The sequence below is a fragment of the Syngnathoides biaculeatus genome, chromosome 11 (assembly GCF_019802595.1).
Source record: "Syngnathoides biaculeatus isolate LvHL_M chromosome 11, ASM1980259v1, whole genome shotgun sequence".
In the NCBI taxonomy this organism is placed as follows: Eukaryota; Metazoa; Chordata; class Actinopteri; order Syngnathiformes; family Syngnathidae; genus Syngnathoides; species Syngnathoides biaculeatus.
In genome coordinates, this window is record NC_084650.1 from 23,250,946 (window position 1) to 23,264,827 (window position 13,882).

The following is a 13,882-nucleotide window of genomic DNA, read 5'->3' on the forward strand; positions in this document are numbered from 1 at the left end:
GGAATATCTGGAGACTCCAAATTGGCCTTAAGTGCGATTGTGAGTGCAAATGGTTGCTTGTTTCTATGTGCCCTGCGATTGGCTGGCAACCATTTCGAGGTACCCCGCCTCCTGCGTGTAGATAGCTGGGATATTCTCCAGCACTCCCGCCACCCTTGTGAGGATAAGCGGCTCGGACAGAGTTTATTGTAAAAAAAAAAATGGCTGTGCATTTTTCATTGAGTCACCTATTTTACCCATCCATTTTGAAGACCGCTTATCCTAGTTAGGGTTGCAGGCCTCTGGAGCCTATCCCAGCTGACTTCGGGCGAAAGGTGGACTACACCCTGAACTGGTCAGCAGTCAGTTGGAGGGCACATATAGACACAGTAAACCATTTGCATTCTCACAATTGCATCATCCATCAACGGGCAGGAGGCAGGGTACACCCTGAACTGGTTGCCAGCCAATCGCAGGACACATGGAGACAGACAACAGTCGCACTCACAATCACACCTAGGGACAATTTAGTGTCCAATTAACGTTGCAGGTTTTTGGGATGTGGGGGGAAAACGGAGTGCCCAGAGAAAAGCCACATAGCCACGGGGAGAACATGCAAACTCCACACAGGCGGGACCAGGATTGAACCCTGGGTCCTCAGAACTGTGAGGCCAACGCTTTACCAGCTGCTCCACTGTGCCGCCCTGGAATAATTATTTCTCAGAAATTGTTGTGTTTTAAATATTTTGGAATCAGGACACCACTGAGTAACTTGACTTAAAAACATTATTTTAATATAAGGTATTTTTTAAAAATATATTTTACATTTATTCATGCACATTATGCTCGTGGATAATCTAAGATTAATACGTATCAGGTAAGATTGAACAGTGACGGCACAGTCTCCAGGTCTTCAATTACAAGTCACGACTAAAATAATGTGTATTCCAAACGTAATGTATCTCCACAAAAAACATGAAAGTTGCACGCATGAAGATTTCTGCTGTTTGTTTTTGTAGAAATGAACAATCCGCTTCACTGAATAAATACAACTGAGAAAGGTTCAAGTGTGGTCTAACTGTTGCCTTTAACAAGTATGTGACGTCCCGAAGAGAGTTCACACGAACTGGTAAAGCTAGCTGCCAGTTAAGTTGGCCCTCCATGTCATTTCTTGACGTTCGTTATTCAGCCTCGTGATATTGGTAAACCTAACTTGACGTTATGGTCCCTTATTTGACAAGCGTCGGCAATAGCGAATCAGAGGCAGAGATTTTTCAGCACCAACCAATAGCATTTCGTGATTTTACACCATGGGCGTTCTTTCTCAGAAACGGTGCGTATCGCGTTAGGTTGTTAGAAAGTTAATGGCTGGGGGAAAGAGAGCCTCCTCAACCGTAGCTTCGGGAGAGTTTCTGGATTCCCCTGAGTAAAACAGCGCAAATAGCCTAAGGGAAAGAGTCCGAGCGGCCAGTTAAGTCGACAACTCGCTCGTTCACCCAAGAATCGTGAAAATAAGTATGCAGGATGCAGTAGCCGGGACGGCAATGCTGACGGACGGCTTCGAGGACGAGATTGACTCGGTGACTCCTCGCTCCCCAGTGGCAGGGATGGGGGTAGGAGCGACACCAGGAGGAGTCGGGCTAGGGGGCATTGGGATTGGTGTAGGTGGAAAGAAAGTACGTTTATACACGGAACCCGGTGGGCCTTCCGCAGAAAGACTGGACTTCAAACTAGCGGCCGCGGCCGTGCTCTCGTCGGGTCCGGGATCCGGCAGCGACGAAGACGAGGTTTCAGAGGTAGCTAAGCTACGCTAGTTAGCAGAGCTATTTAGCTAAGACTTGGCAGAACGTAAGGCTACATTCCTCCTCCTGCGCGAACTGGCTGGCTAGGGTTAGCTCGCAGTTGCTAGCCACCTCCCAGGCCGCTGAAATGGCGTAAAATAAACTAGACCTTTCACCAAACCGCACCTCTTTTCCACTTGAGGTGTTTAGAGTGTGTTCTATATCTGCAATGTCGGCAGTGTGCAGAGTTTTTTTCGCCTAAACTGGCTCAAATGTTTTATTTATGTGGCTCAGTCTTCAACCGCGGCCTAGTTGGGGTGGAAGCAACGACGGCCTCTTTCGATGCTGTCGTCTCTTAACACCCATCACAAGTTGGTTCTTCATTTTGGCTTGCCAACCATCGCAAACAGAAGATGCCTTTAAACCAACCGACGAACAGTCACATTTGATTAGTTGTTAAATTCTAATTACAGGGGTTTTATGTAAATGAAGCCCAGTAGTCCCGCAGCTAACTTTTCGAGGGACTATTATCCGCATAATGATTTTAATTGCGAAAACAGTTCGACACTTGGTTTTGTCATAAAAGACATATTCTCTCCACTCGTCGATGTAATGTTCCCAGTATTTTATCAATTGGAATTTCGTAAACATAATGAGCCTTTTATAGAGTTTACGTCGATCGGTCTCCCAACTTCCCATGTGCTGGCAGTCACAGCACGAAAGGTGTAATTGTATTTTTTGCCCCATCTCATGTGAATGCCACATTGGCTCATCAATGTCACCATATATTAAATTAGGAGCACAAATTGGATTTTAATTAGTAATGTCACAACTTGACGAAAATGATTTGTAAATATTTGCAGTGGTGCAGTCAGTTTACCTTACGTTTCAGTATTTTGTAGGTCTACCTTCTTAACATTAGTCAGTTTGTCATATGATATGCCAGTGACTGACACACAAATCGACCGAACTAGACTGGTAGATGGTAAATATTTGATTTGAAACCTATCTGTTACGCTTTGATAGAATTTTCCTGTTAACACGTAAACTGTCTTTATGAATAATTGTAATGTGCATTTCATTGCTTCGAAAACAGCCAATATCAGCTCTCAAATGAGTGGCCACGGTTCCTTACTATTTTGTTCAACTATTTTTTTACAAGCTTGCAGTAATAGCTAATCAGAGGGGACTACAGCTGTGACCGCTAGAGGTTGTCAGCTGATACCAATAGTAGTATGTGTCTGTGTATCACCTGTTGGGTAGCAGCGTGAGAAATGTAATGTTTGACTCCTATACTGATGTAGCGAGATCCGTTGACAGACTACTCGTCCTGTGAGGGTAAACAAAGGATCACCATTATGTCCCTCTATTTACTGGACTACTACATAAGGTTGAAATTGAGGGCTTGTGGTGTTTTCCCGCATTTGTGTTTTTACTGCTGTGGGCAGTAGCTAAAATCTGAGCTCCAGGATTAAACAGATGCCATTCTCGGCCTTTCCAGCTCTCTGGACACCAACACTCTGGGAACTGTAGTTCAATAGCGGTGAAAACTGATGGCCATTGTTGATTATAAAAGCTTTCATAGAACAACAACCCCTGTGAGTTGTAGTGGTTTTTGGTCCAGTGGCAGAATTCCTCCACATTGCCAAATGCAAACGTTTTGCTCCGAGAAAATGCTGTTATTTAATGCCCTGTCAATTTCTACTTCCTTCTATGAGTTATGCCTGTTGCGCATAGTTTGTTTTTCATACTGAATAAATCGGTTGCTTTAAAAGTTAGTGGAACTAAGGGAAACTGTTATGCAGTTTTTTGTCTTCAAAAGGCAGACACTACATGGCCATCAGGAAGGGTTCAAGGAAATAGGATGCCCCTATAAATGAGACCCAAAACACTCTGTTATTGTTTCAACTAGGAGAGTGAATTTTAATGTAAATACAATTTTACTGTAATAATTTGACAGAGTTATTCACCTAAAATGTACATAAGTAGTGAATACTTAGATTATGAACAGCTAAAATTTCTGTGAAAGCAAGGTTGTCATAAGTGTTATTAGATTCGTTAGAAGCACGAACTTAAAAAAAAAAAAGTAGTAGACCAGTTCCATCTATCCATACATTTTCTGAACCGCTTATCCTCACAAGGGTCACTGGAGTGCTGGAGCCTATCCCAGCTGTCTTTGAGCAAGAGGCTGGCTCCACCCTGAACTGGATGGTAGCCAATCCCAGGACATATGGAGACAAGACAACAGTCGCACTCTCAGTTACTCTTAGGGTCAATTTAGAGTCTCCAATGAAAGCACGTTTTTGGGATGTGGGAGGAAAAAGGAGTGCCCGGAAAAAATGCAAACTCCACACAGGTGGGGCAGGGATTTGAACTTCAGTCTTCAGAATTGTGAGGCCAATCCTCTGTAGCTGCTCCACTGTGCTGTTACAGTTATTCAAGTGTTGAGGTGTCAATGAGTTATAAGACAAATTGAGTCATGGCAACTAACAAATACTAGGTGTGAGTTATTTGGTTTCATTATTAAGTTCATTCTTTGAATCTTAGAAGACTTAACCTTAACCTACCAATAAGCCATTGTATGGGATGTTGAGCTGCTCTACTGTTTTCAGCAGATTTGCTACAAGTTCACATATTGTTTGTTGGCTTTACTGCTGATGCCACTCTCCCATCCTTGTGCCCACATTCCCCCAATTCCACTAAACAAACAAGGGCAGCAGGCCTGCCCTTTTATTTAGTCAAGTTGTGTAATATAACATTACCAACATTTTGTCACCATACAATGGGCTATGTGTCTACCATCACACTTTTTATTTAGAATGTTTCTTGTAGATGACAACTTGTCAATTGATAATTGTTTGATCTCCTTTTGTGGTCATCACTGTATTTTACAGGTTGAGTCCTTTATTTTGGACCAGGAAGATCTGGATAACCCCATCATGAAGACAGCATCAGAGTTACTTTTGTCTAGTGCAACAGACGGCGTTGATTTGAGAACTGTTGATCCTGAGACGCAGGCCCGACTTGAAGCGCTACTAGAAGCTGCAGGTACAATTGCATCACCAATATTTACATAACCTAACACATGAAAGTGTGTAAGTTGACTACCAGCCCAGTGGGTGAATGCCAATGTGTGCAAAGGATCATATTTTTGCCCTCAATTTCTAAAACTGACTTTCTTTTTGTTTTCCCTATCTAATTGAAACAAGCAGCCCTTTGTTTGTAGAATACATCAGGGTGAAATTGGGGATAAAAAGAGCACATTCTGGTTCTGCAAGTATCATATCAACAGCTTCAGTGCGATTTAGGAAAATTGGTTTGGAAGTTGTAATAAAGGTGTTAGAGTTTGTAGAGTAAACTATCAGGCCTAGGTGCCTTGGCCTCCTTTAGGCTTATGAACATTATGAGGTAGATTAACCCCGCTACACACTTGAGCCTCCAATGCATGCAGTGTGAAAAAATACAGGCTAATCTTATCCTAGGCCCATTTCCTCTAGTCTAGTTAGTACAGAGGAGGTTGTAACCTAAATTGTCTAGAAACAAAAATGTTTTTTTTTCATGTTAGGGATGGGTTTGTTCGTTATGCAACCACTGAAAATAGCTCATCTGTAAACAGTTCAGAATGATCTATATAGTATATTGGAATATGCATTGACTATGTGGCACCCTTCAGTAACGTAGATCCCAAGTATTCATTCCTAGATTTTTGCAATTTATGTTTACTCTATGTGGGCATAAAATAACTCACTAATATATAGTAATTTGTGACATAGCTGCTGTGATTTTTGTAAGTGATGAAGGGATGTTTCTGAAAAATGTGGCAGGATTTCCCTGTGATTCTCAGATATATTCAAATTGGTTACAAGCGACTCATTTTGCAGTTTCCTATTATGAAGTATATCAGTTTAATTATCATACAAATCAAGGGATTTGATTGTTAATGTGCCAGACAATTACATACAAATGAAGTTAAACTAGATTGGTCACCATTTAAAAAAAATTATTACATTTGAAACACTTGTGAGCACTAATATTACGTATCTGTTTCACATTGTAGAATTTAATACAGTTGAGTTGCACTCAGGAGTTCAATGACATTTGGCCATTTAAAACCCTCATTAAAAGAAAAAGATTTTCAATAGCTTGAATACTGACAAGACAAAAGGTTGCATGTTATGTTTTCAATAGTTGGATATGCAGCAGTTGTTTTGTTTGCAAAACCTCAAAAGGCTGAACATATATTAGCCTGGTTCACATGGATCCTTGTCTTCTGATTAGAATCAGCTGAAAGCCTCAACAGAAACAGAATTTGGACTGGGATTTCATGGTTGATAATTGTGGAATATTCCTTTGCCAAAGTGGTCAGAAGTACCTTTTCGTCACGTAAACCATAAATCAAAATTTTTGGGCTGTGCGTTGTGTCTTGATGTAATTACACAGTGATGTCATCATTTCCGTATTTGAAAGTAAACTCTGAAATGACAAATACATTTTATTTTACGACGACTGACCTCTACTGCTGAAATACAGTTGTATATATTAATTATACTTATTCCTATAAGTGGAAAAACATTTGTTTAGACCCTCATTTGATACACAGTTGCTGCCATGTTTTGCATGTGGAAAGAATTCTGCAACATAGAATAGCTGTTGTGAAATTATCATTCGTGAAAAGAGTTAAAAATACCATACTGCACTGCTTTGGGATGCAGGACAGAATGGGGGGAAAAAATAGGCATTCATTGCTTTCCTAAGAAAATGGTGGGAGGATGTGGCAGAATGTGTCGTGTTTGTTCGAAGCTTTTGATCGCCCCCTGCTCATAAGAGAGCTCACCAGTGTGTCTGGGTATAAACGATGGCTTAAATCCAATGTATTACCGAGTATCTTTCTTCATAAGGAGCCTAAACGGTCACATGACAATTGAAAGCCTAGCAAAAAGATTTGAAAGACAGGAGCCACTGACCACATACCATGATCAGTTAACTCTAATAGCAGCAGCTGTTGTCAACAAACCATCACCTCCAGACACCGGGTTAGCAGTAAAAAAACAGTATAGGTATGCATATAACTTTATTCGGTTATTACTGAATACATTCATAACAGGCAAAATTAAAAAGTACCATGGGCAACGGCAGAAATGAAACGTAGCTCTACGCAAACGATACTCTTTCTCAGTCAGCATTGGCAAGCCGTAGCTAGTAGTACACCACTAAAAATGACCAACTTCAGTTTCTTCCCACCTGTCATGTTCTTTTTCATTCATTCCTCTCTCCTCATTTTTCCTGACCCACACTGGTTCAAACTGAAATGGCTGAACAGCGTTCATCGCAGCAAGGGGCTGTTACTGTGGCTACTGGTAAAAACTACGTCTGGCACATCCGTATTTGACGTCACTACCCATACCCATAATCCATTGTGATAAAGAAACAATCGTGGCCCATTTTGAAATGACATTTTGTAGAAATATGTAAATTTGGAAATGAATATCAAAAGATCTATATTATGGTACTCAAAGAAAGAAAGATCGTATATACTAAACGTCATAGGAAATGGAGTTCCCTTTAAAAGGACACCAACCAGAGGTGGTCTGCTACAGATATTTTTTTTTTTTTTAAGTACATGTAATTTATTTCAATCGTTTACTACTTTCATGTAAGTATAAAAACAATTGCACCTGTAGTGCTATATAAATGACTGAACATGATAAATTGGGTGGTTTTGATTGATCTGCATGTCACACATCTGCAAACTGTCACGATAAATAGTTTGTTTAATGGCTCAGAAGTCATGACCAATGAGGACCATCCTCGAGCTGCAAGAGTGTGTAGTTGGACGGCTGAAGACGAGCCCTTAACCTATCCATCAAATATACAACAAAAATAAAGGAATTTACGTTGCCCTTCATCCCCGTCCCCACGTGAGGGCGTTACAGTACCTTAATTGCTCCTTTTTTTTTTTTTTTTAAACAACTTGATTTGAGAGTGTCTAACGCTTGCTTGTAAATCAAATTTTAGCTTAAATTTTTTTTTTGTACATGTAAACTACATGGCAAATAATTTTGATAACAGACACATCACCACTGACTTAAAAGAGAATTTCTAATCACGATTCCATATTTTGGTCAATTGTTCTTTGTTGCTTTGGATGGGGGTGAGTCAGATGACCACTGTTGCGGACTTGCAGCTCAGGCAGGGGGCCCTGGCTTTTACCATGATCCGAATACAGCCTTTAACATGGAAGCGAATGTCCGAGTAACCTGGTGTGTAGATATGCCACCATGCAGTCCCCGTTGTCTTAACTTCCACAAGTTTTTGATCTTGTTTTATCATTTCAATTTAGACCTTGTTCACATGGCATCTGCTGACTCTGTCCATGGGCGAAGTGGGTGTGCTCTTTCATAAAGTAAATTCTGTATTCACATGGTTTTCAAGTTACATCTATGTTCTTAGCTAATATGCCGTATAGAAAACTATTATTGTTCAGCTTTCCAAACCTTGTTTTTTTTCCCCACTTATGCGAATGTTGTGAAATCGTTGACAGCCAGACTAAGTTCATCTTGAGTCAGATGCTCAGTGGTGGAGGGAGGGGGAGCAGATTTTTTTTGAGCTTGGCAAAGGAGGCGCCCACAAAACAACCCTTGTTTTTTCTTAATTATATGTAGTTTGAAAATGTACACTACAATAAAAAAGCAAATAAATTCTCAAAATGGTTTTGCTGTTTGGAAATGTCTGCAGACCTATCTGATTAAATGTAGGTCATTAGCAAAACTTTCTTTTTCCACATGCTTGCTCTTTCCCCACACCCTCTTCTTTGGCTCTCTTCTCCTGACATGACAAATGCACAGATGCAGTGCACATGACTCTTGTTTCTCCCAGCTGTGCGTTTATCCATTTTTCCCCGCACATTCGGTGCCTGCTACCCATCTTTAATTCACACTGGACAAGGGCTGTCTCTAAACTCTTGTTACTAATCTGTCAAGCTATCCTGCTCGTTTATTGGTCTTTTGGATATTTTGTATATTGAATAATGGTAAAACTGTTTTTGAGAATCGTAGCTGGAGTATTGAGATTAATGGAAAAAAGTAATTGAGCCACATTAACGTTTGTGTGTGTGTGTGTGTGTGTGTGTTTCTGTGTGTGTTTTTTTGTATGGGTGTGTTTTCATTTCCTATTTGTATGCTGCTACTAACCTTGGATTGGTTTGGCTGGACCGGACTTGCGCCGTCATCGTATCTGGTTTGATTACCCTCCCCTGTGGTTTGCCTTGCCCTCTGCACCTCTGCCCATTGATGTTTGCCAGGCATTGGTAAACTTTCCACTGCCGATGGTAAAGCTTTTGCAGACCCTGAGGTGCTGCGACGACTGACGTCATCTGTGAGTTGTGCCCTTGATGAGGCTGCAGCTGCGCTGACACGTATGAGGGCCGAAAACACACTCAACGCTGGCCAAGCTGACAAGTATGTATGTCACTCGTATGGGCTCTTTGCAAAGAGTACTATGTCATCATCCATCCATTTTCATCATATCCTTTTAAAATATTATGGCTTACCCTCTTCCACTTTGCTAACCCACGATAGCTGTGTTGTTGTCGTCGGGTAATCAGCGGAGTATAAGTTTTATAAAAGAGTGGCTTATTTACACATTTAAAGAGCATAAAAATAATTTAAAAAGAATAAAAAATGCGGTACCTTAAACGTTGTTCAGATGTACACATTGTCAATTCAAATGTAACAGTGTCTTAACCAACTATGACTTTCCCAAGTTTAACTCGCTCAACTCTGCCCCTCTTCTGAACACCACAGTGCAAGAAACCATGAAATTAAAAAATGAAATAGATTAATTAAATAAAGTGTTCTGGGAATCAAAAATTAACTCTTCATATGGATTGCAAAGATTCGCTGTATCTAAAGATGAAATTTGCTTCTATTAGGTAAATTGGGGGGGGGATACCCAGACCATTAAATATTACATGCTAGAAATATAAATACAAACAATAATAAAATACCTGATGCATATTATATCACTAATTTGTATTGTTTCTTACAATATTGATAACTCATCATATTAAGAACATTGTCTCCCTTTATTTCTAAGAGGAGGCATTCATTTTCAAATTTTTTGCTAATTTGTCGCTTGGCGCTTTGAAGGAGGACTTACAAGTATGATGTACGTTTATGATAGGAAAGGACAAAGTCACTCTTCTGCAACATAAGAATTTATATAAAAAGCCTTTTGTGACTGGTTCTGTTTTTCTACACTTTATAAGACTATGCTATGTGATATATTTGTTAGTTCTGTGAGTGTGTGTGTGTTTGCGCTGTGGTTTTGGCCATAAATACAAGTATATTCAAAATGTTTTATTACATGTTTCCAAAGTACACTTAAGGTCACTGAAACTATTTTGAAAAACTGATCCAAAATAACTAACTTTTGTGCAGATTGTAAAAAGAGTGCCTAGAAAAAGTATTTGCCCACTTCCTGATTTCTTTTTTTTTTTTCTTTGCATATCACAAATATAACTTTTCAAATCAAACCAAATTTAATATCACTCAAACAACCCAAAGAAATGCAAAATGCAGTTTTCATGACAATTCAATATTTAAGGGACATAATTCCAAACCTTCCTGACCCCTTTGAAAAAGTAACTGCCCCCTGACCCTAATGATGGTTTGTGTCACACTTGGCAGCAATAAATGAATGTCCCACTCTTCTTTGCAGAATTATTTCAAGTCTGCCTTATAGGGGGGTTTTCTAACATGAACTTCCCGTTGAAAGGTCTAATCCAGAGGAAATGTATTTCATTTGTCTATCATACAAATGTAGCTAAAATTTCATTAAAAATATTTTAAAAAATTCTCAACACAACAGAAATGAAATAAATTTAGCGTCAAAGTCAGTCTCAAAATTTGGTTTGAAATGTCACTTAAGTTCGGCAAGTTCCGTAACTCCCTGGAGTGTGACGTCACGCCAAAACATTTAGCCAGAGAGTGAAAAAGCTAGCAAACATGGCGAGGAAGTGTGTTGTATACGGCTGTTCTGCGTCAAACGCTGACTAAGTCAGCTTACATGAATGGTCGAAAGATGAACGGATAGGCAGGTTATGGACCAGGTTTTGTGAAGGGAAAGCGCATTGGATTTACAAATCAAAGTGGACAGTCATATGTTCCAAGCATTTCACGGAGGACTGCTTTGAAAACCTGGTACCGCGTTCATTTGGCTTTGGTAGTAAGTTCATACCTGTTCAATTGTTTAGTACTGACAAGTATCTACCTCGTTATAAATGTATGTACAATACCGATACAGATATATATGGCAGCTAATATCCTTATCCATGTGATTTTTAGGAGGTGACGAAATTTGGACACGGTATAAAGTTAGGGTACTGTTGAGGCCGAGGTCTTCCTGAAATTCGACTACGGCAGTTTGTGCTTTAAGTGTTAGGGGCATTATTTAAAATACGGGCTAAATCTTTTAACGCAGAACGATACTGAAGGTTTAAATTTTTGTTTTACGCCGACTCAGTCGCTAGTACGACAACAAAACGACTCAGTTGTGTGCAAGCAGCATCAGACCTTTAAATGTGTTTGAGTTAGATTATTTCGTCAACAAGGTGTACGTAGATTTCTTGAGGCACCTACCAGTCTGTTTTGGGTGCGAAGGTCCACATCAATTTCGTCAGGTGTCGGTGAATCCTGTCCTTGTGTTTTATTCGTCAACTCAGGTTCGAACATATGTGGTTGAATTACACTTGCATGGGAGGTTTTTCGAACACAGGAAGAATAAGAAAATTCCTCCACTTCAATTCTTATCTCTTGAACAGAGCATTTCATAAAAACTTCACTGTCTCTTTCTCTAGATTCCACTCGCAGCATGTATGATAGTCTATATAGGAAGCCATTGTGTTTACTGGGGTTGTCTTGGTGTGACATCACATGGCAGCAGCTTCAACAGGGCCTCGGTTTGAAACAGACATCAGGGGCATTCGCATTACAAAGAAAATGTGCACTTTGGCGCTAATTTATTCCATTTCTGTTGTGTTGAGTATGTTTTAAATAACTTTTTAATGAAAAATTAGCTACGTTTGTGTGATTATGTAAATAAAATATAGGTCCTCTGGATTAGACCTATAAGGTCACACCACAGGATCTCAATTGGATTTGAATCAGGACTTTGCTTGGCTTCTCCAAAACAATTATTTTTTTTGAGGCATTCAGAGGTTGACTTGCTATAGTGGTTTTTTTTTTTTTTTTTTGTTGTTGTTGTTGTTGTCCTGCTGCATGATCATAGAGCGTTTGAGTTTGATGGCACGAACTGATGGTTGGGTGGCGTCCTTCAGGATTTTCTAGTACACAGCAGAATTCATTGTTCCATCAAGCACAGCAAATTGTCCTGGTCCTGATCAATCAAAGCAGCTCCGGACCATTGCATTGCCACTACCATGCTTCTCTGTTGACGTGTATTTATTTATTTATTTATTTAAATCAAATTCTGTGCCATTTTTATACCAGATGTAAGGGACCACGCACTTTTCAAATTTTTTTTAAACTAGTCAGTCCACAGAATGTTTCTCCAATGGTCTTGAGGATCAACAAGATGGTTTTTGTCAAATGTCAGATGAACCTTTGCATTCTTTGCTTACTCAGGGGCTATCGCCTGGGAATGCTCCCATTTTTGCCCACTCTCTTTCTTACGGTAGAGTCATGAGCACTAACCTTAACTGAGGCCAGCAACGCCTGCAGGTCTTTAGATATTGTTCAAGGTTTTTTTGTGACACCCTGGATGTTTATTGTCGCACTCTTGGAGTAATTTTAGTTAATCGTCCACTCATGTTTGCCACTGTTCGTAGTTTTCTCTCTTTTTGGATAATGGCTCTGACTGGCACCCCAAAGCCTTGCAATTGCTTTTGTAACCTTTTCCAGACTGATGGATTTGAATTTTTTTGTTGTTGTTGTTATTTCTTCTTTTTTTTGTTTTATCGTGGCATGATGGACTGGATCTTGATCATTTTGGTGTGGCCTATGGAATTGAACTCCCCTTTCCCAAATTTGTGGTTAGTCACATTGAATTTGTGATTTAACTGGGAGGATAATTACCTTTTCACAGGGTTAGAGGTTTAGCTTTTGTGCCTTAATACATTGAATTGTCATTTGAAAACTGCATTTTGTATTTGTATTTCATTGGGTTGTCTTGAGTGATATCAGAATTGGTTTGATGATTTGAAAACTTTGTGTGTGATACACAAAAACAGAAATCAGGTGGCAAATACCTTATCACAGCACTGTACATAAACCAATTTTAATCTAATTTTATAATTACATTGTTTTTTTTTTTTAATTGACTTTTCTTCAAGTGTCATACCCAGGAATAATTTAATTTGACTTGGACTCCACATGTATGGTCGCCTTCCTGGACTTGTTTGTCATAGTTATTTTCATCATGGGCCATATCATAGTTAGGTTTGCCCTCAGTGGTCTGGTTATAATGGTGAAACCACATAAATATGTTTAGGTGCTGCTTGAAGTTGCTATCCAACACTAATAAATATGATGCATAACAGTAATAATGCGGGGTCTCCCTCCTCTGGTTTGTTGAAAAAGGGGGAAAAAGTGTCTAGGCCAGCTCTTCTCAGTAACTCCAAAGAGCCTGCTTTTTTTTAGTTCGTGACAGTTTCATTGCCTTTGCAAGCCTTTAGTCAGGTTGCAGCAGAACTCCAAGGAAAAAGCTTATTAATAATGGACAGTTTTAGCAGTTATTGAAACCCCGAGTTTTCAAATCTGTGCTATACATTCAAAGAGGTAATCAGTTCATGCCTATCCATGAAGTAATGTGAATTCCAGCGGTTGTTGATCATTGACATGCTCACACGTTGTTCTGGGCTTTGCCCCTCTGTGGCTCGGTCAGCCTGTTGCTTCGGTGTTGCAGCTTTTGGTGGACCAGCATTTCTTGATGCAGTTCATGGGGGCTGGGCGGTGGTGGCCTCTCCTCGCTCATCTTTAGCATATTACTAAGCTGAGAAAAATAAATGATACGAATTCAACTATAGTGGTGAGGGCGACTTTAAATCTAAAATAAACATCTAATGATGAAGATTGTACCCCTTGGCAGGCATTTTTAAATCAGAC

General features: G+C 39.8%; 1 protein-coding gene across 2 annotated transcripts in view; it reads left to right on the forward strand.

The window, feature by feature from the left end:
- The first annotated feature begins 1,313 nt into the window (after positions 1–1,313).
- Positions 1,314–13,882, forward strand: part of ankhd1 (ankyrin repeat and KH domain containing 1) — a 35,785-nt gene continuing 23,216 nt past the window's right edge. For both annotated transcript variants that reach the window (XM_061834543.1, XM_061834542.1), the window contains exons 1-3: positions 1,314–1,775; positions 4,655–4,808; positions 9,061–9,217. In XM_061834543.1, the coding sequence (XP_061690527.1) occupies positions 1,497–1,775; positions 4,655–4,808; positions 9,061–9,217 (590 nt within the window). In that variant the 5' untranslated portion in view covers positions 1,314–1,496. The remainder of the gene's footprint in view (positions 1,776–4,654; positions 4,809–9,060; positions 9,218–13,882) is intronic.